This window comes from Lissotriton vulgaris, chromosome 4_1, assembly GCF_964263255.1.
Source record: "Lissotriton vulgaris chromosome 4_1, aLisVul1.2, whole genome shotgun sequence".
Lineage (NCBI taxonomy): Eukaryota > Metazoa > Chordata > Amphibia > Caudata > Salamandridae > Lissotriton > Lissotriton vulgaris.
Genome location: NC_141691.1, coordinates 1,465,111,849 through 1,465,138,047, shown reverse-complemented (window position 1 = coordinate 1,465,138,047; position 26,199 = coordinate 1,465,111,849). Strand labels below are relative to the sequence as shown.

The window sequence follows — 26,199 nt, the reverse complement described above, 5'->3', positions numbered from 1 at the left end:
ACAACACCTGCCCTGCCCCACCTGACAATAATGAATTAGGGGCTGATTAATGGATTTGAACTTCCAGCCTGGCTCCTGCTTGTCTCCCTTAGCTGTAATTCAGGACCTTTGTGGCATATGTGTAACTATTCTGAGGTTCAGAGCAGGGTCACATAATAGTTGCAACTGGCAACTGAACTCTGGATGGGCCCCTCAGGAAGCACTACAGGAAATGGCTACTAATGATGAGCCTGAACTTTTGAACCTGGTAAGTAGTTTCAGTTTTGCTAAGATCGTATTTCTGCAATTTTGCACTTATTCGCGGGGCACGAACTCACGCGAACAGTGCGAACAGTGCGAGCAAAATCCGCTGCTCGCGGATTTGCGGATTTTGCGGGAGATTCGCAAATCTCGCGGATTGCGAATTTACCGAAAATCCGCAAAATCCGCGAGCGAAACGGATTTTCCGCCCATGCTTACCTCCAACTCTTCCTGGGGGGACAAAGACAGGGCCACCTTGGCCTTCCTCCTCATCTCCAGTAGGAGCTGCACTTTCCAGGTCAAGGTCATTGTTACCTTCCTGGTCAGCTTCAGGGGTTGGAACCCAGGCATTTTCACCCCTGGAACCTTCCTCCTCTGCTTCCCCACCCCCACTGCCTACCCCATCAGACCCTGAAGCCTTTCATCTGTCTCTCTCTCTTTTCCTGGGAGGATTCCCTCCTATGAGAAGAAACAGATGTCCCTATAGATACACCAGAATGGTCAGACTCTGCAGAGGGAGATCTGGACCTCCTAGGTATACCTCCAACTCTTCCTGGGGGGACAAAGACAGGGCCACCTTGGCCTTCCTCCTCATCTCCAGTAGGAGCTGCACTTTCCAGGTCAAGGTCATTGTTACCTTCCTGGTCAGCTTCAGGGGTTGGAACCCAGGCATTTTCACCCCTGGAACCTTCCTCCTGTGCTTCCCCACCCCCACTGCCTACCCCATCAGACCCTGAAGCCTTTCTAGGATCATCCAGCAGTAGTACCTCTAGGTGGCGGTGGGTGTTGGCACTTTTGCCTGTCTTCAATTTCCTCATAGTACACAATGCCCTCAATTCTAGGAATGGGAATGTGTCATACTTGGATGCCTGTACTAGACTGACATCTGGCGGGGACCCACTGGTTCCTGGCCTTGAAGACATTACTAGTGTGGTGTGGTGTATGCATCTACCTACGCTCGTGTGGCCTACTAAACTCTCTTGAGTTGTAGAAAGAGTGTGCTAAGCCCTTGACACACAACTCTAAGCTGTACTTTAAGCTTGTATTATATGTACCTCAGGTACCTTTAGTGGTTTTCAGTTAGTCAAACACTTGAGATTATCTGGTAAAATAATGGCAAGCTTGAATCCCAAACCCTGCACACCAATGTGAGAAGTTGGCCTGGCATATGCTGTCCACTATTCTAGTGAGCACCTTGCACCAGTCCAAACAACCCTTATTGATGATAGGTTTAAAGACAACCTTTATTGAAAGCTATCCTAGTGGTAGCTATGGAGAGCAGCCTTCAGGTTTAGTCTTGAAGGAATGTAAAGCAGCTTATTTTACCAGTCTTTAATCTCGTGAATGACCAAATGAAAGGAGATCCACACCAGGTATATATATAAAATATATGTATTTATTCTAAACACATCCCATTAGTCTCTGAGGCTAGAGGTAAAAGTACATACAGAAAACTTAATAGCACCCAGTACATTAGCACAATATATACGTTGAGCCCTAGGGGAGTGCCAAATCATATATTAAGAAAGTGGTGTAAGAACCATGACTTCACTAGACACAAGGCCTAGAGCCTGTAGAATTGCTGGGCCCACAAGGAACCACCCAAGGTAGTGACACAGGGGACCCACGGAGGACACGTGCAGTGGGTGAACACAGCTGCGGGACGCCGTTAGCTTCTATGGGGAAGCTCGCAGTTGGAGATTGAAAGATAAAGGACACTTAGGAGAGGAATTTGAGCAAACTCCTTTAAACTTAACGGGTTCTAGGGCCAACACCCATGGGAGCACCGGAGTACTCGAGTTACCTCACCCAGGAAAGCCAGGTGCACAGGTGTCTTTAGGTGTCAGAAATCGTCATCGTTTCCAAAGACGATCTGCTGCAAAGTGCTGCTGTCTTTGAAGAGGAAAGTGTCCGGAGTGATCCAAGCTTGGATCGAAGATGAGCAGAACCTGAAAGCAGAGGGGACAGAGTCTGGGTCACTTGCCAGTGACAAGGGGCACGATAGTCGAATGCCCACCGATGTTTGGTGATTTCAGGTGAAGGAGGTGATGCTTGACTCTTCAGCCACGAGGAGCTGGAGGTGTCGACGACAACCGGGATCTGAAATTGAGCTGCCCTACAAAGGATGTCGAGTGCTGCAGTGTTGATGCCCATATTGGACCCACCAAGCCTTGGCAACAGCAATCCAGGCAGAAAGTAAAGAAATGCTTCGGTGGGCACCAGCAACGACCGAGGGACTCACCCTGCGGTGGGGAGTCAGGACACATCTGAAGCAATGAGAGAAGCCCAAGGAATATCAGATTTGCCTTCATGGGGACCCACCAGTTGACGGACCAGGAATCGAGAAAGGGGCCTCAAGCGGAAATGCAAGAAGCGGGCTCACGGAACACTTGTGGAGTGTAGGCCCACAATCTTCAGTGCAGATAGTGTTCGGCGCTGGGGCTACAAGTAACCCAAAGCGCGATTTCAAGAAATGTCGAGAAGTTAACGCACTAGCAAATGTGCACGTGTCCAGGAGTTCGGGTTCCACGTCACTCACAAGGGCTGCGGGTCTCAGCTTTGCTGGGGACTTGGGTCGGCCTCTGAGAAGTCTGGAAATATTCTTCCTGGGCTGCAGGTACTTCAGAGTCTGTCGGGAGCTTCGGAGATGCAGACTGGCAAATGCTTTGTTGGTGCCTGCCAAGCAGGGGAGTCACTCCTTGACCCCAAGGGAGATTTTTTCAGTCCTCTAGTCTTGAGTAGAGTGTCGAAGTTCGATGATTCAGGTGCAGAGTTTTGTCCAGGGATATCTTAAATCCTGTTGCCAGGGGTCCTTACTTATACCTAAGAAAGGGGTTGGACTAACTCTAGGGATCCACCTATGGAAGCGTTTGGAAAGAGGGGTGGCTACATCCATTTCCTTTGTCCAGTTTTGCGTCAGAGCAGGGACAGGTAGCCCCTGCAACCGGTTTGAACTGGGCTATGCACAGGGACACCAAATGTGCTCCCAGTGCAGACTTCAAAGCACTCTTAGTGCACCCACCCAGACCCAATCCACTAAGGCCTTTCTGGGAGGTGGTTACAGCAGCAGCAGGAGGCCAGACTGATGCCAGGGCTCTTTTAAACTGGTTTCGGGTTTACCGGTGTGTACATGCCTCTCCCTCTAGAAGGGTGTAATTCTAGCCCCGCCGCCAGAACTGGAGGGGGGTAGGGAGGATAGGCTTCCAAAGTGTTTGACACCAAACAAGACATGTTTCCATGCAGCCAATCCAAAGTTAGCATTTACAGTGAGGTTATAATGCACTTAAGATTATATGGTCTGGCTACATCACAGAACAGCCCCAGAGAATAGATTCCAAAGGGTGCAGAGGGGCCCTGCTCATGCCTGGGCACCCTCTCACATGAAACCAAGCACCCTGCTTTCAGGATTGATAAAGCCTGCCATTGGGGTGACTAATAGGTTTCTATGTGCAGTGATTTAAGGTAGATATAGGTAACCTATATCTCAGTAAGGAGTGCATGCACCACCTTACTCAGGCTGCAGTAGCAGTCCTGTGGTGTCATTTTGGAATGCGTCCCAGGGGTGGCATAATACATGCTGCAGCCCCTGGTAGGTCTCTGGGGTACCTATGCCCTTAGTAGCTAGTGTACCATATACTAGGGACTCACAAGGGTACCCCAGTAACCAAACTGGAGTGTACCTATAGTACATGGAATCAATTTAGACAGGAAGCAGCTAGTCTGGGGTCCTGGATAGCAGGGCCCCAGCCAGACTAAAAGTCGAAAAACAGTTAAACACCTGCAAAAAGTGGGGGTAACCATAGTAAGCAGATCCTACACTCCTACAGAAGGGGTGTGAGAGGAGAGTCCCTTCCTAAATACCATTCGGAATGACACCTAATAATGGTTTGCAAAGCAATGAAATGTTACTGACTCCTAAAAAGAGATGGTAACAGATTTGTTAAGGATAGGATGTCCCTGTTGGACAGCTTCCCCTTTGGGAATCGACTCAATCGGCCTGGGGAGATCAGGGAGCGGTCCAGACGACCACCACCTGCTCCTTTCCATCAATTCCCAAATAGGAAACTTATTTTTTTTAAAAGCAGAACTGGTTCCTTTAATAAACACAGACTGTTTAAAAAAAAAAGGATCCCTTTTGGAAGTGCAAACACAGGGGCGTTGTTTGCTATTTCTTGCAGACCGCCATCACTCTTTATAGCCAATCACAGGAGGTCGCAAACAGAGACTTCCTTAATTAATGTTTATTAAGCAATGTGACATATCTTTTCTATATATATAAAAACGAAAGTATGTCTGTTTGTCCTTTATGCATTACTACACCATTCATCCGATCGCTATGAAACTTTGGGAAGTTGTTGAGTACACTCCCGAGAAAGTTTCTGGCAAAAAAAATTGTTAAAAGTTGAGTACACTCCGCAAAGGTTTCTGCCAAAAATAAATAAATAAATAAATAAATTGTTAAGGGCTCTCATAATCTTTCCAATACTGAATGTTTACAGTTTACGGTGCGACTCGCTTTTGCAATGACCATCAAAAAAGCACAAGGACAATCGCTGCAAGTGTGTGGACTAGATTTGGAAAATCAGTGCTTCTCACATGGACAACTGTATGTGGCCAGCTCACGCGTCGGAAAACCTTCTGATTTATTCGTGTATGCACCAGATGGAAAAAAACGTGTATCCACAAGCGCTCGAATAAATAAACAGAATTTAACCAACACTTTAAAATGTTTTCCTTTTTTTTTTTTTATATTTTTATTGAAAGTTCATGACAATAGCATATCAAATACATAAGAGAAAGCACTTGTTAACATAACAATACCATATAAATATACATACAGGAATTTAAATATGCATAATAGAATTTCATCTTATAGTACGGATATTCGAACAGATTAAAACCATTGATGTGGGAGAAGATACAAGAAATATGTTAAGAATAAGAGGGAATATCTACATGGATATTAAAAAGCTAAAGGCCTAGGGTTTTTGACCGCCTCCATGATGCCACGGGTGACCAAAGCCTTAGTCCCATGCCCCTGGATTTCGCTCCCTTCAGTGCATACAGCTCCGACTCTATGTTATGGATCCCAAGTAACCTACAAATCCACATCTGAAAGGTTGGAGCCCCAGTGTCCTTCCATGCAGCAGCAATTAATATTCTAAAGACTGCTGTTGCTATAAAAACAAGGGCCTCAGACTCTATGCTTAAACCCAATTTGGCGCCAAACCCAATTATTAATAGTGTAGGGGATAGGTCAATACTGACACCTAGCAGCCCCTCTAAAAACTTTACAATTTCGTTTTTGATTGGCCCTAGTTTCTCACAGCTACAAAACATGTGAAGCAGATCTGCAGGGCCCTTACCACATCTAGGGCAGTCGTTATCCGCTCTCTTTCCCCAATCAAACAGTTTTGCCGGTGTGTGATATAAGTTAAATAGAGTTTTAAAATGCTGCGCTCTTAGGTTTGAAGATCGTAGGAACCTTTTATCCATAAGAATGGCTCTGTCTAAATCGATATCGGGGTCACTCAGTTTCCCAACCCAGGAGGCCTCTGTCTTAAGCATATCATCTGGTAGTGTCCCCAGGAATAATACATATATTTTCCTTATACGACGGCCGCCTCCCTTCATATAATCTAAGAGTGTGCATTCTTTTGATATATCTATGGTGGGTCTTTTGGATTTAATTGTGTTGGTCAATTGAATATATTTAAACTCTTGGGAGCCTTCAAGTGCATATCGTGACTTCAGAATATCAAGGGGCCTCAGAGCATCCTTTACCATCACTTGGCCCAGTATGGTGATTCCCTGTCTTTCCCAGTGTCTCCAGGAACCATCTCTACTTAAGTGCGGGAATAGCCCTGAATTCCAAAGTGGAGTATGCTTATTAAACTTCGGAATGCTCTGGTTCTTCTGTATTGCCAACCATACCGCCCGGATATCTTCCAATATTTTATACCCTGGGGACTTGAAGAAATGTTTATCATAGTGCCTTAGCAATACCCCATATGCTTCGTTCCCTAGTACTAACTGGTATATAAATGGAATACCGCATTGGTTATGTATCATGTCAGCAGGGAAGAAAAGTATAGCCATATCTGTAAGGAGACAAGACCAGTGGTAGAATTTTAGATTAGGTATACCCAATCCGCCCTGTTCCTGGGGTAGAGACATAAATTTGATTGATCTCCTCACCTTACCATATTGCCAGACAAAGTTCATAAAAATTGCCTCCATTTCCCTAATCAAAATGTCGTCTATTTTGAAGGGGATGGACCAAAATTTATATAAGATTTTTGGAAACATTGTCATTTTAATGACATTGGCCCTGCCTATAATTGATAAATGTAGAGTATCTATTCTCTTTAGATCCTGTTTCATTTTCAACAGTAAAGGTGAGAAATTATCTTTAATAATTTCCTGTGTCTGGGCATTAATTGTGATTCCCAAATAAACTACTGAATCCACATATCTATCATCCAGATTAACTGTTTTACTTGAACATAATACCTGTGTTTTTGCCACATTCAGTCTATATCCAGAAGCACTCCCAAAATCAGAGGTGATGTTAATTAATTCCCTCATAGCACTAGCAGGATCAACAGTGGTGATAGCAATGTCATCCGCGTATGCGAGGATTTTGGTTTCGAGTCCGTTGGTGATAATTGGTTTTATATTGATATTGCTCATAATGTGGCAAATCAGGGGGTCAATATACAGTGCAAATAGGATAGGTGAGCACGGGCACCCTTGTCTTGTCCCTCTTGAGATATGGATCAGGTTGGAGCCCTCGACCATTAGCTGAATACTAGCTATTGGATTGTAATACATGGCTTTAATTGCCTGTAGAAATCGGGGGCCGAATCCTTTGCCAACCATCACTTTCCAGAGAAAGCTCCACCTAACCCGGTCGAACGCCTTCTCAGCATCAAGGAGGATCATCGCGATCCCCCCCCCCCTCCCCAGCATGCATATCAAACAGAGTTATGGCTCTTTTTATATGGTCGGTGGTACCCCTTCCGGGAATAAAACCATGCTGCCAGGGAGAGACGAGACCCGCAATAATCCTCCCCATCCGTGAAGCCAGTATTTTAGCATAAAGTTTGTTATCGCTATTTATTAGTGATATAGGCCTATAAGAGCCTGGGCTTTCCTTGGGTTTGCCTTTTTTGTGAAAGATCACAATATTGGTTTTAGTCCATGATTCTGGTATAATGCCTGTATTAATAACCCCGTTAAATAAGTCTAGCAGGAGAGGGGCCGTTTCTTCCCTCAGGCATTTATAGACTTCCAGGGGTATAAGATCAGGCCCTGCTGCCTTACCTGCTGACAGATCTTTCAGTGCCTGCAGGAGCTCCTCCATAGTGATATCCTGTTCTAAAGATTCCCTCTCATTGGACGTCAGATTAATACCTGTATCCTGCCAATTTGTACCCTGGTAGGTTGTATCTGCCTCCTCCTTATAGAGAACCTGATAGAATCGCCTAAAAACCTCTAAAATTTCTGTTGGCTTTTTATAGGTCTGCTCGCCATCTTTAATTTCAGTGATGATATTTTTTGAGGTGGTTTGTCTTATCCGAAGTGCTAGGGCCCTGCCTGCATTCTCGCCTGTTTCATACATGCCCAGTCTGCGGGTCTGATATTCTGCTGCAGCTTTCTTTGCTAATTGCCGCTGGATATCTGCTTTTATAGTATTTAAACTTTCTAGGCTCTGGGACCCCTGGATCCCGTGGCATACATCTCTCCTATGTTGTTCCTCAGCCTTCGCCAATTTAGCCAAAAGACACTCCCTATCTTCCTTCATATTTTTCCACAACCGTGCAGAAAAGCTAATTGTCTCCCCTCTTAAACCAGCCTTGAAGCAATCCCAGACCATGCCACGGGATGCACTGTATCTATTGGCGTCAAAGAAAGATTGGGACCACTCCTTTATATGAGCTATATATACTATCCACTAGAGGTTTTCTATCAAAGGACCACGGTCTCATTTTTTCCCTAGGTTTGGTGACAGACATATTCAAGACAAGTGGATTGTGATCCGAAATTAGCTTTGGGAGCATTGAAATTTCGACATTGCTAAGTTGTGTGGCTGATACTAAAAAATAATCCAATTTTGTATATTTATTAAATGGATGTGAAAAGTATGTAAACCCAGGTTCCTCTTTCTTTTGATTACCCCAGACATCCTTCAGGCCATAAGAATGTATTATAGAGGAGACCACCCTAAATACCCGGGGCTTTCGGCCATTATATGGGGTATTACCTGTAAAATCTGCTGAAATATTGAGGTCCCCACAAAATACCAAAGGTGACGGCCAGTTAGTTAGCTCCCGTTCGATGTAATCCATCACCCCTGGATCGTCCAGATTGGAGCCATACACTGAACAAAGAGTGATGCCTAGTTTCAATTCACATATAGCCCATCTTCCCAACGGGTCAGCTTTTGATTTTTTAGCCCCCCCCAATCCTACCCGGCCTATGATGGCTACCCCCCTTACAGGTGAGGTCTGTGAGGAACAAGACAATATTTCGTACCCCCTTATGTTCAACCAATGTTTCTTTTTCCATGGTAGGTGGGTCTCTTGTATACAGACAATGTCGGGCCTGATTAGTTTAACATACTCCTCAAACTTTTCCCTCTTTTTCCAATCGTTCAGTCCTCCTATATTGAGGCTGACTATCTTAATCCTTGACATACCCCTGAAAAGAAACCAGCCAACAAGCTAACCAATCACATTTTATCCTGAATCTAGCAATGACAAGTGTAACCACTTTCAACATCTCCGATATATCAATAAACATATTTATTGCATGAACTTTCTTTTTGCTTCTTTTTCCCCCTTCCCCCCCTCCCACGAGAGTCCCCCCCCCTCCCCACCCCCCTGACCCCAACTCGCTCCTCGGTGAGGCGCGCAGACTGAGTCTGTGCGTGTGATGGGTGCGGCAATGGACACAGTGCAAACACTAAATCCAACTTCAACCTCGACCTTATGTGTACCTACAAGTTTCCCACTAATCTCCCACAAATCTCCCTAACGTGTCACGCTTTCCTCTGTGAGATTCAACCTTGAACTTATACTAAGCTAAACCTAAGACTTCATCCAGTAACAGGAATTGGGACCTTTGCCTTTGTTGGCTTATATGAATAATGGAACATGTTATAGAGAGTCTAGAAACTCCTGAGCCTTGATTTCCGAGGAAAAATATATGGTCTTGCCTAGGTGGATAATCTTTAACTGAGCAGGATTAATTAGGTAGACCTGCACTCTTTTGTCCTGGAATGGTTTGATTAATTGTCTTAATCTCCATCGACGTTCCACGGTGGAATGGCAGAAATCCGGCCTAACAAAGAAGGACCCTCCTTCAAATGTTCTTTTAGAGTCTGGCCGGGCTTTCTTTGATATGGACTGACGAAGAAGAAAATTGCCTATGTAGATTAAGATTGCTCTAGGCTTATCACCTTCTCTGGCATTTTTCCTCAATTTGAAGGGGGTTCTATGTGCTCTCTGTATTTCAGTGGTCCAGTTCCAACCGGCGATGTCTGGAAATGCTTTCTCAAATGTTTTAACAATAAACATTTTTACATCCTGACCCTCTGCCCCTTCCGGAATACCCAGGACCCTGAGATTGTTCCTTCTTTGCCTGTTCTCAAGGTCCTCCAGCTTCCACTGGACGTCAATTGCTTGAGCTCCCAGCGTATCTACTTTATTCGTGGCTGCAGCCGCCTCTGCTTCGGTGGCAACTACCCTCTCTTCTAAATTTGAAACCCTGTCTCCAACACTTGCCCAGGCTTTTGAGAGCTTCCTGACCACTGCTTTCATCTTTCTTATCGCTGCCTGGGATTTAAGACTGTCTGCCCGGGTTTCTTCTCTGTGTGCAGTTATTCCTTGATGAATTGACTCCATCATCGTCATCATTGACAGCTGCGACGTCTCATTGTGCCTTACATTGCCCATCGCCGGGTTAGAATTCCCTTGAAGGGATGTTGTAGGAGAGTGGTCCCAAGTTAGTGCTGTGTGATCCCTTTGAGGGGGCACATTCTTGATAATTGATGAGGGTAACCCTGCCTCACTATCGCTCTCTGTTTCCGGATTGCTACCATCAATATCTGAGCTGTGTAGCTCATCATCCTCCTCTGACCAGTTGACCTCCTCTGTGACGGAGAAGAAGCACTCGCTGGGGGTCTTTTCCTTTTCCCTCTCACCGAAGGTAGTCCCGGGGTGAATTGTATTGGTTTTAGAACTGGCAAGTGGACCCCTGTGAACCTCTGGGGCCGTGGTAAGAATGGTACTCTCATTGAGTATTTCAGCTGTAGATAACCCTCCTTGATCGCCCTCACTGTTAGTTAGTAGGACTACTGTCCCTTCAGTTGGAGGGATCAGCACATCTTGTACATCTTGTGAGGGTAGTGGGGTGATGAGCTCGCTGTTGTTGGCAGCACAGATATCGCTAGACCCCGAACCAGCAACTAGAGACTCTGAACGTATCATCAGAGACGTGCCCCCACCTGCGATTTCATCCCTGGCTTCCTCCACCTGACATGACTGAGGGATCTGTGTCTGCGGGCAAGACTGCTGTGGCTGCTGAAGATTTGAAGCTGATAGTGCTGCTGTTTGCAGCGCCGGATCTATACCTGGGTTCTCAGCTGGAGTGGTGGCCGGTAATGGTGGAGCGAGCAACTCAGATGGCACAGGAAGCACAGGTAGTACAGACAACCCAGAATTCACGGCTGCTGAGGCTTGTTCAAAATCCTTCAATTTTCTTTTCTTTTCATTCCGGTTCAGCATTTCCACAACACTAACAGTCGCGGTGGCTGTAGCTTGTCGGGTTCCGACCTTAGGGGAGTTCTGCCCTGTGGGCGGTTGCAGCTTTGCCCATCCTGACACTGCTTCTGGTGCTGCTCCCTCCATCCCGTTGTTTGTCACAGGGTCTATACTCAGGGTGTTGACCGCGATGCCAGATACAGAGATGCCATCAACCGTGCCTTTTTTTGTCTTTCCCCCAGTATTGATTTTAGGGGCCATAGATAATGCAAATACAATGAGCAGAGAGATCCCCTGCCTCACCTTGACTGAACCGCTGCAGCACCGTACCTCTCCGCCTCCTTGTGCCGGCCTGCCGGGTCTGTCAGGTCTAACGGATCTGTCGGGTCTGCTGGAGTTGCTGCCGTTTCCGCTCCGCTTCCCAGGTCCCGCCGGCCTTGCGTGGCTCCGCCTCCAGGCTCCGCGAACTCCGTGAGCTCCGACTCTAGACGAAGCTGTAGCTGCAGCTGTAGCCGGGAGCCTCCGCAGACCCGTGCGGGGCAGCCTACTGCAAGGGACGCCGAAAAGCATCAGAGGATCATCAAAGTTTGGAGAGGTAACCATCCGTCGCTTTGGCCGCCGCTGTGCCTCTACGGCGCTTTTTCTCTGTCAATGCGCTGGCTGCATATCACCACCGCAATCTGCTCTTGTGAAACCCCGCGTGTCTTAGAAGATCATGTAGCCACGGGGTCTTTGTAGCCTTTCTTTCTTTTGTGATCCAACGTGATCCAACGTTACTGAAGGGAAAAAGCCTAGGTGTCGAGGTTGCATCAAGGTGCATCACTCCATCCCTGCGCTGTGTCCAGTGCTGCCGCTCAGCCGCTTGTCACGGCCGCCATCTTGCCTCCCCACTTTAAAATGTTTTCCATATTAAAAGGAATAAGTTTCAATAAAAAGGACACAATGTAAATTGAATATTATCATAACAAGTTTCCTTAAATTTCCTTTCTTCTGAGATCGCAGCAACGCGCGACGGGTAAGCTAGTTAGTTCATAGTTTGCATGTCAAAATTAGAGATAAGCCACATAAGGTATATGAATAATTTGTGACCAGTATTTTTATACAATGCGCCCCTTTTTAAAGTTGGTCTATCCAATGCTTTGATGGCTGCTGTTAGTTCTCTTTTGCAATACAATTATTTCTCTCAGCTGCTTAAGTTATTAGAAACTGAGAGGCTATCGAGGTTTACCGACAGCTGTCAGTACAGCTTTCATTGTGTGTCATCTCGGGACCTGAATTATGTTCATCAGGATGGGTTCAGCATTTCCATGCAAAATACTATTTTTTTATCCTTTTATGAGCAATTCAAACATTGCTATTAACAGAGAATTGCTATGAGAATCCTCTGTCATGTCTTGCGATCTTTCCTTTCCTGTGTTAACCTGCTGGAATATTCCTTGTAAGGTTTTCATTTAAGCTTGAATGATTTGATGTCAGATGTTTAAAATTCCAGTAGGCTGTAACTCAAAGCTAAATTTATGTGCATTTAATAGAGCATGACGAGATGTCATTTGGGAATCATACCGACGCTCTTTACCGGGATTAGAGCTGTCGCCTGTAAATTTAAAAGGCTGCACGGTTCTTACCAATTGTATCGCAATTACATGCAGAATTCTCTGTTTTTTATTTCAGGTAAAAATAAAGCCGTGGTTTTGAGCCACCCCAGAAAACGTCGTAGTTGTGCACTGGTAAATACCCCTTCACCTTGTGTTAACAAAGCCATTTATCACATTGAGGCACTGGAGGCGAAGATGAAAGAATGGTTTGAACAGGTAGGGGATTTGAAGAGTAATGTATACATTGTTTGCATATCTTTTCAGGTGTTTCATTAGTAAACTAAAATGTGTTTGCGAAGAGCTGATTTGTCCAAAATCATTTCATGCAACGTATTCCCAGGCTGTGCATAGGTAATATACGTCCCCTGTCCCCTACAAGGGCACCTCTTTCTGAACCTTACACACGTCCTGCCTTGGAATCCCACAACAGACATATTCCAGATCTATTCCGGCCCATCCTCCGACCGGATAACATGCAAGGACACTGATTTAAATTTAAATCAGATTGACAGGTGGCCTGTTACGCTGTCACACACATTGTTGCTATATATATATATATATATATATATATATATATATATATATATATATATATATATATATATATATATATATATATATATATATATATATATATGTATGTATATATATATACCGTTACTCAGTTGACCAAATGAAATTCAGAATCACTTTTCTTTTAGTTTGTTGTGGTACTGTACTGCATTAAGTGTTCTGTCTGAATTATCAACCTCACCCTTCCTTTTGTGAAGTCATGGCTGTGTAGTTCTTTTCCGCTCCGTAAGTGATGCTCTATGCCATTCAGATCTTACTGTCAAGCTGTTGGGAGTTTTCTAGGATAGTGGAAAGTGGAAGTGCCTATCTCGTGGAAGGGCATATCTTACTTTCATTGTGTATCACTCATGCCCATGCTGCCTTCTGGTTCTGCTTGAGTTGGATTCATCCTTCTAGCTAAGCAATCCACCTCTATTTCCACATCTCTAGGGTCGAACTTTAGTCTACTGCATGGGGCAAACTGCCTGGGAGTGGTACTATATATAAAAGTTCCACCTCTTTATTTTTCAGGTGTAATTTGGCTTTTTGATAGCAGATTACTTTGATCCTGCTCCCCAGAATATTCCCAAACATACATTTACATATATGCTAGGAATGTAGGCCCCTATGCATCTACGCATTTCCCCATAGACACAGAATGGGAAAAACCCTTTTGTACATCCGGCTCTTAGGGCCTTATGTATCAAGGAACCAATTTGCGATTCTGTAATAGCGATTTTTAAGAAATCGCTATTTCAGAATAGCAAAATGCTATGTATCAAGAACAACACATTTTTTTAGCGATTTCTTGATATTCCTTAATTGCGAATTTGCAAATTGCGAATTCGCAATTAAGGAATACTTTCCCATTCATTTCTATGGGCCAGGAGACCCATAGGAAGGAATGGGAATTATTTCTCAATTTGCGAATTCGCAATTTGCTAATCGCAATTTGAGAATAATTTCAAGGGTGCAGGGGTGTCCAAAGGACACCCTGTTGCACCCCTGAAATAATCATAGGTGCACATGTGGTGCACATACATGCCCTAAGGGCACTTTGAAAATTTTAAAAATGTGCATTTTTCAAGGAATTCGCAACTTACCACCAACTAGAAGTTGGTGGTAATTTGCGATTCCTTAAGGCAATTTAGCAAATTTTTATGCCTTCTTACATAGCATTTAAGGAATCACAAAATTTGCTATTCCTTAAATGCAATCACAAAATAAGGAATCGCAAATTTTGCGATTCCTTATTTTGCAATGGATTTTCCTTCATACATATCATTTTGCGAATTCCCATTCGCTAAGTCCGAAATTCTGCGAATTTCGGCCTTTGCGAATGCGAATTTCAATGATACATATGAGGCATCTCATATCCAAGGTAGCAAATGTGTTCAGGTTTCCATGCGGTGTCGCACAAACAGGAGTCTCTGCCACACTGTCTTTCTTTTAATCACTTAGGCCCAACGAGTGATAGGCATCCTGAGTCCCGGAGAAAGGAACAGAAAGAATAATGTCTCTGGAGTGTATGTGCTGGGTTCTCCACCCTAAGGTGGATTATTGTAGTAAGTGTGTCATACTGCCATATACAGTGCTCTTAAAGAGAGATTCACAGACACACAACACCGAGCATGGTACACCAGTGGAACAAATCTGTGGACTGTTATACAGTTTCCACTTAGAAAGATATGTAGTTGGACAATAGGACTTCAGAAAGGTATGAATTTAGTCCTCCAAACCATCATATCCTGTTGGGCTAATTCCTTGCTCGCTCACAGGGCCTCACCCAACCCCTAGACTATGCAGAGTGAAAGGTGATTTGGCACCCTTGAACTTGACCATCTGATCCTCAAGGGACCATCTTACCTCTTTTGTTGGTTACTTACACATGCCAAAATAATCACAAGAAATATAAGAATGAAAGTTTTCAATACGTTTATTGAACAATCATAGTATTGATTAGAAAGAAAGAGCTGCACTGATTTTGCAGATGAAACAAACCAATATTGAACATGGTAAACAGAATAAACTATCCAACTATGGTGGGATAATTCTGTATGTATGTAGAGCTTATATATTCCTCCAAAGCCCTTACCCTAATCTGAGAGCACACTCGAGGGTACCTTCTGCCCCATCTTAGGGTAGCCTGAGAATCAAAAACTGAGCAACTTGGTCTGCTGGTGGATTGGAAATCCAGCATTAACTGAGTCGCATGTTGAAAAACAGCTTTTGTTCCAGGACTCTTGAGGTTGGAATGCCTCTCTGACCTCTAAGATTAAAGTACAGTATTTAAATCATAAAAACCTACTGTGGTAGATGTGCAGCATTGATGTAATGGTGTGTCTATTTATTAGAAGCTGTCTCTGAGCGGGCAGTTGTAAGCACTAGGGTATCTTGTACTGTTCCTAACCGTGTTCGAGATGTACATATAATGTTGCAGGAAGGCTTCCTAGAATTAAACAGCATGTACTGCGTGCAACGTCTTCGCAGTAGAATATCATGCAAGCAAATATATGAACAATCTAACTAAAACAAAGTCTGCTAAAATGAATAAAATATAAAACTACAGGGAGAACCAGAGAGGGACCAAGAGAGCATCACAAGAGGACCAGCGTAGAGAAAGACAAAATGGAGAAAAAGCATATGGAACAAACAAATAGGGTATGTTGTCTCCACCTGTGAGGGGGCAAATGTATTTGCAGAAGGGTACTCAACTGTATGCAAGGCCACCAGGGAGGACCATATATTTAACTGCCTTCCAAGAAGTTCACTTCCATTCCCATTGTTTATGGCTGTTGGTACAAGGAGGATTTGGGTCCATTATCAATCAATCCATCATAGACATTTATAGAGCGCTCTACTTACCCGGAGGGTCTCAAGGCGCTATTACAGTTCTAATTAGTGTCCCTGAACTAGGTGGTGGATCTGAGGCATTTTGCATGGGCTGGGGCTTTTGACAGTGGCTTAGTCCATGGAATGCTGCCATGAGGGACACAGGGAGTCTTATCGCATAATAACAAAGATGTTACAGCTATGTCCTGCCGTAGGGACTAAGGTGTTGCTCATGGCTCACTGGACTGGGCCCAATAAAGGAGTAAGAATTAGTGCAAAGTGCAGGATCCAGCAACTTAAGAGGAGGGCTTGAAACCATGAGATAAGCACTGGAGGCTCTTCCAGTGGTGGTTTGAGGTTGACCTGGGAGATAAACAGTCTGGGTGCAAGAACAAAAATGTACTGGAGTGTTGGCCTTCCAAGAATGTCCCCACGGGGTTAGCTAATCACCTATATCAGCTGATCAGCAAACTGATTGCTGCAGATAATCAGGGTTTATGTCCCACTGTTCTGCCAGCCATAATTTCTGGTGCTTGTATGGGGTCCTTGGAAACCGGGACAGACTGTGAGAACCAGTAGTCTCCTTTTGTTGGATGCCACAGGGCCTTGTACTCCCTTGAATTGCCATGTCGGATGGTGGTCCACCAGAGGATGGGATTTGGACTGGAATTCTGGGAGTGTGTGCAGCTGCTCCACACCCTTTCCACTGTAAAGTTGCAAGTCAATGGGACAATATCCAGTGAGTTTCAGCTGGGGCAATGAACAAGGCAGGAATGCCCCTTGACCCTCCTATTGTTTGCTCTCGCAGTAGAGACCCTGGTAGGGTGGGTGTGATGAGACACACTGGTGCAGGGCTTCATTCAGAATCTGGACTTGAAAGGTGTAATTTCCCTATACGCTGATGACTTATTGTTGTATCTTGCTAACCTGAGAGGTCGATCCCACAGAATCTTAAGATTCTTAACATATTTGCCAGATTTTCTGGTGTGCATGTCAACTGGCACAAACAGGTGGCATATTTGCTGTCGGATTGGCACCCCCCAAAGACATAGGATTGTCCCCTAGCTTGGACAATAGTGGGTTTCAAATAAGTAGGGATATTTATAACAGGGGATCCTAAAGAATGTATAAGATGTAACATTGTCCGTATTCTAAACGAGTAGAAAACAGATGTGGCACAGTGGATGAAGCTCCCATTGTCTCTACTGGGGTGAACTGAACTGCCCTATACAAAATTATCACACTGCCGAAGTTTGTTTATACGCTATAGACCACGCCAAATGAGTTCCCAGATAAACCTTTTAATACAGTCAACGCCACCATAAAATCACTATTATGGGACGGGGTAACCCCGAGAATTGCATTAACAACAATCACTAGGAATGAATATGAGAGGGGGCATTGCACTGCCTGACCTGTGACTTTACTACTTGGCAATACAACTGCTGGTCGTGAATGATTGGGCATTCGTGGATTAGTGAGAACCATCGCTGATGGCCAATAAAAGGGCAATGTCCTCAGGCAGATATGTGAGAGAATTGTACAAAGCAGAGCCATCAGGGATGCAACACATACCAGTGGCAATGCTCGCCAAGACATGGAAGAGAGAGAAAAAGATTGGCCCTAGGATGTAGGAGAGTCAGCATCAAAGGCACTGGACAACAACATTTGTGAAATCCTGTTGGAAATTGGATTCTGGGGTGAAATCCTACTCAACCACCAGCCACAATTTCTCTCAGGGTGAAGTCACTAGAAAACCCTGAATTAACATGTGCTTAACCCTCTGGTAGATTGGCACAAAGCAATCAGGCTTAACCTGTACATTAGCCAGAATTCTCAGTTCCTTGACTAGAGATACAGGAATCCAAAGACCATAATCTCCTTGGATCGTCATCTTGAAGTAATTAAGGGGCTTGCATGTCTCAAAAACTTAGACAAATGCCAGTGGACCGCCTGGCAAGGAGTGAGGACGCTTAGGTGATTAATGGAGCCAAACATTTCTGTGAAGAAAGTGTGACTGTAAGAACGTTGACCCTCCCTCGTCGATAGAAAAGGAGTGAAGAGCTAAATATATCAATACTCACTGATGATTTAACCGGTTGGGCCGTAAGCATAAAGATTATGCATGGTATGAATTGGAGTATGTCGTGTGAGTAGGGGTGATCAATCACTATGATCTATTAAGGTTTAGGCAATACAAAGGGATCCCTAAAATACTGGTCCTGATGAAAACCTCATTATCTTCTAGTAAGGCTGAAACACGTGGATTGCGAGGAAGGATACTTGAGTAATTAGAACCCGCACAGTGTCTGTATTTGTTTTTAACATTGCCAAGGCAAACTTCTGCTAATAAAGTTTGTTGCACTTAAGTCTCAGGCAACCTTTTAACTCTTTTAATGCTGCTGGTTGATGAAAAGTGGCATCACCAAAATGTCAGCCTTCCACGTCAGTAACCTAAAAAAGAATCTTGCACATTTATTTTCTGGCTGTGAACCATTTCCAATGGGAAACTGATCACCAGGTTCTGTACTACTATATGGGCACACTTTACCTGTTTGCAACACAGGGCACTTGAAACAGGTGCACTGGGCACACACAGGAAACGTGCACCCTATTGTGGGGAGTGCGCTGCTCTCAAGGCAGCCGTGAACTCGAGCTGTTCAAGTGAAATTCAGAGTGGCTGTTTCAAAGCTGCTCTGTGTTTCACAGTGCAGTTGGCACCCACCTGCACTTTCACGAGGGAATAGAGAACTCCTTGCAGGCTGGTGAAGTGAGTAGCTGGTCTTGCCTCCAAGGGGATGTCTGAGGTTTCTTTGGACCGCATTCTCCCCTCCAGAGTTCTGCCACAGTGAAAGTGCATCACCTTTTTGTGGCCCACTCTCAGTGTGCCTCCTAAAGGCATGTTTGCCTCTGCGCTCCTGTCCATAATATAGTGTGGGCACATAGGGAAAGTGGTTCCCTCATTTGCAAGGGGCCATGCCCCTGTGCAAATGAGGGAATTCCCTCTTGAGATAGCGCTAGTGATGGATATGCGCCAGCGCCATCAGTAGTACAGAAGGGGCCGCATAAGTGTCTGCGGTCCCTTCTATAATATCAAAGTCCCCCAAGGGTACACAAAGTTGATTCATATGCCCATTGCGCCCCGGGACACATTCTGTAATATAGCTCCAGATGCAAGCAAGAGAGCATGGACACCATCTTTGTAAGTAAAGGGTGGAGAGGGATACACACCAACAGACGATAGCATGTCTCCATCACAATAACAGCTCTCCACTGGACCCAGGTATGTGTGTGACATATCGACTTGAAAACAATGAATGGGATTGTTCAAAGGTATGCTGTGTATTTTGATCACATTATATTATTAGCTTGGTTAGTTTATTAGAACATATCATTGTTTACTTGAAATAGCTCTGTAATACTGCCTACCTTGTAAGGTAAATCCTGACTAAAAACATTAATAGATATCATTTTTTTCCCAGTATGAAGATATGCTAAAGGAGGAGAATGCTTCATGGTAAGAGTCATTTTCAAATTATTATTTAATGTGTTATGAAGTTTTCCACAGCGTCACAAAATGTACATCATTATAATATTATGAACACTTTTTCTACCATAGGGAAATAATGAATTATTTTCCACAATGAAAACGCTCAGGTCGAAGCATTTTAAATCAAAATATTTGCAAAATTGAAAGGCCACTGAAGCTAATTGTGTCTACTTATTGTTGTCCCATGACCATATATACTTCATATAATCGGCATATTGGATAAAGTCTCTGGGGAAGAATTTTGAACTTAAAGTCATGCAAAGGAGGGCAAAATAGGAAAAATTATTTGATACAAGGTAAAAGCCTCACAATCTCTTTGAATCGTCGACCTGATTCACTAAAATAGTAGGAAGTTCACACAGACACAGCCATTCACTTAACATTTGCATTGTTTTCCACACTGTTTGTGATTCACAATCCCTTCCCCGTCCATACCACTTGGACATGTAAGCAATTGTAGTTCACATGCCATATCCATAGATCTGTACCTGTCCATGGAAAACATTTCTGTTCTCAGATGCCACTTTTTACGTAAGTTTGAATATGTTTGCAAAACATTTTTCCCCCTGATATGATGAATTGCCTTTTGTCGATTAAAGTATTGGCTCTCTCACGAAAGTAGACTAATTGAGATTCTGAAGGTTATGGTTCTGAAAAGCAATCCAAGATATCTCACACAGTCTGTCCATGTTCCCTGTGTTATAGGGCAAACCTCCAGTGGACCTTACTCCATTGGTCTGTTAGAGGAAGTGGACCACTGAGTAGTCTCGGCTATGGGCTAACTATGGTCCGCCTGCAATTAAATTGGGTAAGCTGACCATAGCCTGACCATAGCCTTAGGCGAGGAAACTCCGTCGCTGTTGCGAGAGAGTTCCCTCTCCGGAAAGAATTAATATAGGCCCTAAATTATTACTCATCATGTAGTTTCTGTGGTGTATTAGAGCTATGGAAGGGGCCCATCTAATTTAGATGGGGTGATAAATAGCCATTTTTCAATGGTGATCACCTTCAGGAATAACCTGGTGGTAAGGATATTGAAAATACCTCATTGCCCCCTTCCTTGCCATGGGATACTCCCATGGCAAGGGAGGTATTGATTTATTATTTTTTTCCCTAAAAGAATGTCCCACTTTGGGATTTTCTTATTGAAAAAAAAAAAAACATTGTAAGTTTGCCGTAAGACTTCGTAATGTTGATAACATTACAATGCATTGTCATGTATCGCCATGATGGCAGTTCCTGACGATGCTAAAAATGTCTGGTGGGTCGGCGTACATTTCTAAATTTGTATGCTAGCACTCCACCAGGGTGACGGAGTAAATTGCTCTGGTGGAGGACGGGCCGGCTGCCAAAATTGAAATCAGACCTTGAATCTATTGTTCCAGAGATCCCTCATTCCTAACTAATTGGAAATGCTTGAACAGCAGGCAGGACAAAATAAAAGCTTCTGCAAAAGATTCAGTGGCTTTTCATTGTTAACAAACTTATTCTTAGCATCCATGCCTCAGACACAGGCCCCATTCCCTACTGATCCACCATCGACCAGCCCTGCCCACTTCTTCTCATTTGTAGCGCTCTCTGCCCCCCCCCCCCCCCCCGGCCCCCCCTGCAACGCAAGCAGCGGAAATCGCAGGAGATCCTACGCCGCGTGGCGACCCTGGAGGAACGCACAGTGGATTTGGAAGACGCTCGAGACGCTGCAACATTCGCGTCCTGGGCCTGCCGGAGGGGATAGAAAACTCAGACCCTCTGACCTACATGGAATCCTGGACTAAATCATTCACCCCGGACTGTGACCGGTCGCCGTACTTCTCCATCGAGAGGGCACACAGGGTCCCGGCCCGGGCACCCAAACCTGGTCTTCCCCCGCGGCCTATGTTGGCCAAATTTCTGCACTTCCGGGACCGAGATGCGGTGCTTCGTGCGGCCCGGACGGCGGGCCCCCTGCAGGTGGAGGACCAACACGTTATGGTGTTCCCAGACTATGCCAGGGAGATTCAACAACGTCGATCCACGTTTCTAGAAGTCAAGAGGCGCCTCCGCGCAAACGAACTTCAATATTCCCTGCTGTTCCCTGCCCGCCTCAAGGTGATCCACAAGGGGAAAGCCCTCTTCTTCGACACGGCGGCAGACGCACAGGACTGGACCGAATTTCACTGCCCGCTGCTCCCTAAGCCCGGACCCCGGAAGGCACGCAATAATGACTCCAGACGGTCCAGGAGACGTGGCGCTAACCATGAGCGATCTGGCCACCCCAAGAGCCAGGCGTCCTCCCCAGCGGGCTCACCCGATCTCACCCAAATCATGCAGGAACGACGAGACGCCCTGCGGGCGGTCACTGAACTACATTCGTCACCCCCTGCTTCGGACTTGGAAGGTCAGCCACACCTATTCACCCCGGAGAAAGATCGAGACAGCGATGGAACCATGTCGGGATTTGGCCCGATCTCCTCCCCCCTTTCTGTGGCACGAACTCTGGACTCTGCCCTCACCAGCCAACCTGTCACTTCCTCGTGAACAACTGAACTGTCACCTGACATATCCTTTTCTTGATTGCCTGTGATGATGCGCGACGTCTAGAAGCCTAGACTGACCTACTAGATAATTGTACGCGCCAGCGAGCGATAGATATTTCTCCTGCTAGAGCCCGACCCGCGCACAGGCCCAGCGAAGACACATGCTGCCACCCCCGCAAACTACTGTTGACTTTCTCCCCTAGTGGGACACTAGTTTGGATATGCCACCCCCAGTGACGTATCCTCAGTATTGGGACAGTTACCCACCCGAAGTTCTAGTTCCTGTTCACATCCCCAGTTCCCCCCCCACGTTTAAGGAAGCTTGGCGCGCAGGAGCATACACGACACACACACATAGGCGACACGCGGGAACTGTAGAGGGGCCCCTCCCCCAACCACATCACCCTAGCAATGGCTGTCCCCCACTCTGACATTAGTATCCTTACACTAAATGTACGGGGTCTACACACACCCAGCAAGCGCTATTCTGTATACTCCTACATACGGCGCATGTCGGCCAACATAGCGTTCTTACAAGAGACGCACATTAACGCTACTGAACTCATTCGCCTACAAGCCAAATGGCGAGGGACCATCTGCGCCACACAATATTCAGCGTTCGCACGCAGCGCATTAATCTGGGTGAGGCCTGGTACTCCCTTCCGGGCGCTCCGACGAGTAGTAGATAGGGAGGGCAGATACGCGCTACTGGAGGGAATTCTTGATGGGCAAGGGGTACTACTGGGCAGCATATACGCCCCTAATACAGATCAGGACCGGTTCTGGGATCACCTTACGGGCGTCCTGGCCCAGTTCACCACTATCCCGTGGATGCTGGGAGGCGACTTTAACTGCACACTAGACCCCTCACTGGACCGTTCACACCCTCCCCCCACGCACTCCCCGGCCAGGCGGCCCTCTTCAGGGCATGGACCACACACTGGGCGCTCACTGATGCATGGCGACACCTACACCCACTGGCTCGCATTTACTCCTTCCACTCGATTCCACACAATCTTCGGGTCCGCCTAGACCGTTTCCTCTGCTCTGCTCCGATCCTCCCTAAGGTTCCGTCCACAGATTATCTGGGACGGATCCTCTCAGATCATGATGCCCACATACTGCGGCTTACCTGGCGCCCCCCGCATCCACCGGTCCCCACCTGGCGCCTCCCCAGAGACTGCCTAACGGACCCGGTCTTCAGGGACGCGCACAAAACCAGCATAGGCGACTACTTTATGCACAACGAGAACACAGCGTCATCGGTACTAGTGGAGTGGGACGCGTATAAAGTGGTAGCGAGGGGAGAATGCATCAAACAGATAGTGGGGGTCCGCCGCACCTTAGAACGGTCGCTCTTACAGACGGAACAAACTCTAGCTGCTCTCACTAAACGGCCTGATGACTCGGAGGAACACGCGTGCTCACGGCAGAGGCCAAAACGGAATACCAAACTGCCTGCGCTGACCTCCGTAAGTATAACTTCAGGGCATACGCCTCTCGGGTGCACAAAGACAGAGACAAAACCGGGGCTCTTCTGGCCTGGATGGCGAAGCAAGACACCGAAATCAAGCCGATCACGGACATTCTCAACCCGGAGGGTGTACTGGTGCAATCGCAAGCGGAGATTCTCCTAGCATTCCAAAGCCATTATACACGAGTATACGATGCCCCGACATGCTGTACCGCGTTTACCGTAGATCAGTTTCTGGACCCTCTGACGCTGCCCACGATATCGGATCCCGACAAGCGCACACTAGATTCCAGGATAATCCCCTCGGACATTACCCAAGCGATACGCGCCATGTCCCGAAATAAAGCACCAGGATTGGACGGCTTCCCACTAGAATACTACGCAACATTCTCTTCCCTGGTAGTTCCCCGTCTATCACGGGTGTTCGGGGCGTCACTCCACCTGGGGAAACTACCCCAGTCGCTACGGGAATCCGTGATTGTCACCTTTCTTAAGCCCCACAGAGATCCGCTTCACATGGGGTCATACCGACCTATCACACTCCTGTCGGCTGATTGTAAGATCCTGGGGAAGATCCTAGCTGATCGTTATGCGCCGGTCATACGCCCGCTGGTCCACCCCGACCAATGCGGCTTCGTTCCCGGGAGGAATACCTCCCAGAACCTCCGCCGAGTCTTCCATAACCAAGATCAGGTACGCGACAGATTTCCCCGCGCTGCCTGCCTCATTATGGACCTAGAGAAGGCGTTTGACACCCTCACCTGGCCCTACCTATTTTCGGTCCTGCGACGCCTTAATCTCGGCCCGACGCTCCTGGCATACACCCGCCTCCTATACACCGACCTCACTACTCGAGTTCGTATCGGGAAACGTATCTCGCCGGCGTTTGCAGTCCGACGAGGCACAAGACAAGGTTGCCCCCTATCGCCCCTCCTGTTCGCGCTAGCGGTCGAGCCGCTGGCGGTTCGGCTGCGTCAGGAGGGGATGGACTGGGGAGTGCCGCTTGCAGACGGGACCCACTGTGTGTCCATGTACGCGGATGATCTCCTCATATATGTCCGAGACATTGAAATGGACCTAACCCCCATAGGGGCCGCATTGGCGGACTTTGCAACTGCCTCGGGTCTACAAGTCAACTGGGACAAGTCCACGGTTTACCCCCTACACCCGGACCTACCCCCCCGAGACATAGACCTTGGACCGCATAGGCTTTCATGGTCCACGGAGGCTCCCCGATACCTCGGCGTCCGCTTATACCATTCTCCGGCGGACATCTTTGAGGGCAATCACCGCAAGGTGCTCGAGAATCTGCGCCCGACGGTCGCCTTCTGGAATAAGTTGCCACTGGCCCCGATTGGACGGATAGCCCTTGCTAAAATGGTGATGCTCCCCCGGCTCCTCTACCATTTCACAAACCTGCCGGTGATACCACCCAGATCCTTCTTCCGCGACGTTGATTCCCTCTTAGGAACTCTCATCTGGGGAGCAGGCCGCCACAGAGTCGCCCTGAAAACTCTTCAACTCCCCACCACACAGGGGGGACTCGGAGCTCCATCCTTCGAGGCATATTTCCTCGCAGCACAGCTCCAGTGGCTGTCCTACTGGACGGCGGACCGTTACCCTCAGGAGACGGTTACCCCTACCGGTAGAATCGTGACTCCGGAACTCACCCGTCTGCTCCTCCAGGGCACCAAGCCGCGGCGCACTTACCCCCTCCAGGTGACGATAGCGCGCCGATGTATGCTACGGATTCACCGGCTGTCTCCCGCTAGACCCCCATACTCCCCGCTGCTGCCGCTAATAGGCGGCCCCAAGCAGGATTCCTACTTTGCGGCCCCACTACTCGCCGACTGGTCCCGCTGTGGCATCACAGATCTAGAATCACTCTTCGAGGAGGGTCAGCTGAAACCGCTGGACCGCCTGGTCGCAGAATACGGGCTCCCCCCAGGCCAATTCCTCAGGTATAGGCAACTGCTCGACGGATACCGACCCCATTTCAATCTCCAAAATGGCGAGCCAGACACGCATCCAGTAATACATACTATCCTACATATGGGGGTGGGTCGCCACCTGGTCACATGGCTATACAAATCCATCCGGGAACTCTCATTCATCCCCCTGACGACCCTGCGAGCCACTTGGGAGGAGGACATAGGCCGTGCTCTACACGACTCGGAGTGGACTAAAGCTCTTGAGGCCCCTAAGCGCGTTTCTAGAAATGCCCGCTTCAAAAATATTCAATATTATATATTACACAGGGCATATCTCACCCCAGCGCGATTACAGAAGTACTACCCCTCCACGCCATTCCTGTGCCCCAGATGCTGTTCCCCAGCTGCGAACTTCCGTCACATGTTTTGGGACTGTCCCAATCTCCAACCTTTCTGGCAGGGGGTGCACAACACACTACTGGAACTCACGGGTCTCACTACACTAGCCACCTGGGAATCCAGTGCATTAGGCATCCTCCACATCTCTAAACGTGAGCCGGTGCATAGACGCTTCGTGTCCTTAGCGCTCCTACTAGCCAATAGATGTATAACCATGCGCTGGCGATCCCCAGAGGGTCCCCCCATAGCACACTGGCAGGGGGCGGTTAACAAATGGGCGGCAGCGGAGGAAGACGCTTTAAGGGAAGAAGAAGCCAAAGGCGCGCGCAAGCTTCCCATCTCCA

The 26,199-nt window shown here is 46.8% G+C and overlaps 1 protein-coding gene across 2 annotated transcripts in view; it reads left to right on the top strand.

Moving 5' to 3' along the window:
• CCDC178 (coiled-coil domain containing 178) overlaps nt 1–26,199 on the top strand; it is a 1,232,457-nt gene that overhangs the window by 165,669 nt on the left and 1,040,589 nt on the right. The window contains exons 4-5 of one of the 2 annotated variants that reach the window (XM_086966951.1): nt 12,678–12,733; nt 19,468–19,502. In XM_086966951.1, the coding sequence (XP_086823077.1) occupies nt 12,678–12,733; nt 19,468–19,502 (91 nt within the window). Of the gene's footprint in view, nt 1–12,677; nt 12,818–19,467; nt 19,503–26,199 lie in introns of both variants that reach the window. The other variant, XM_086966950.1, reaches the window with a different exon arrangement.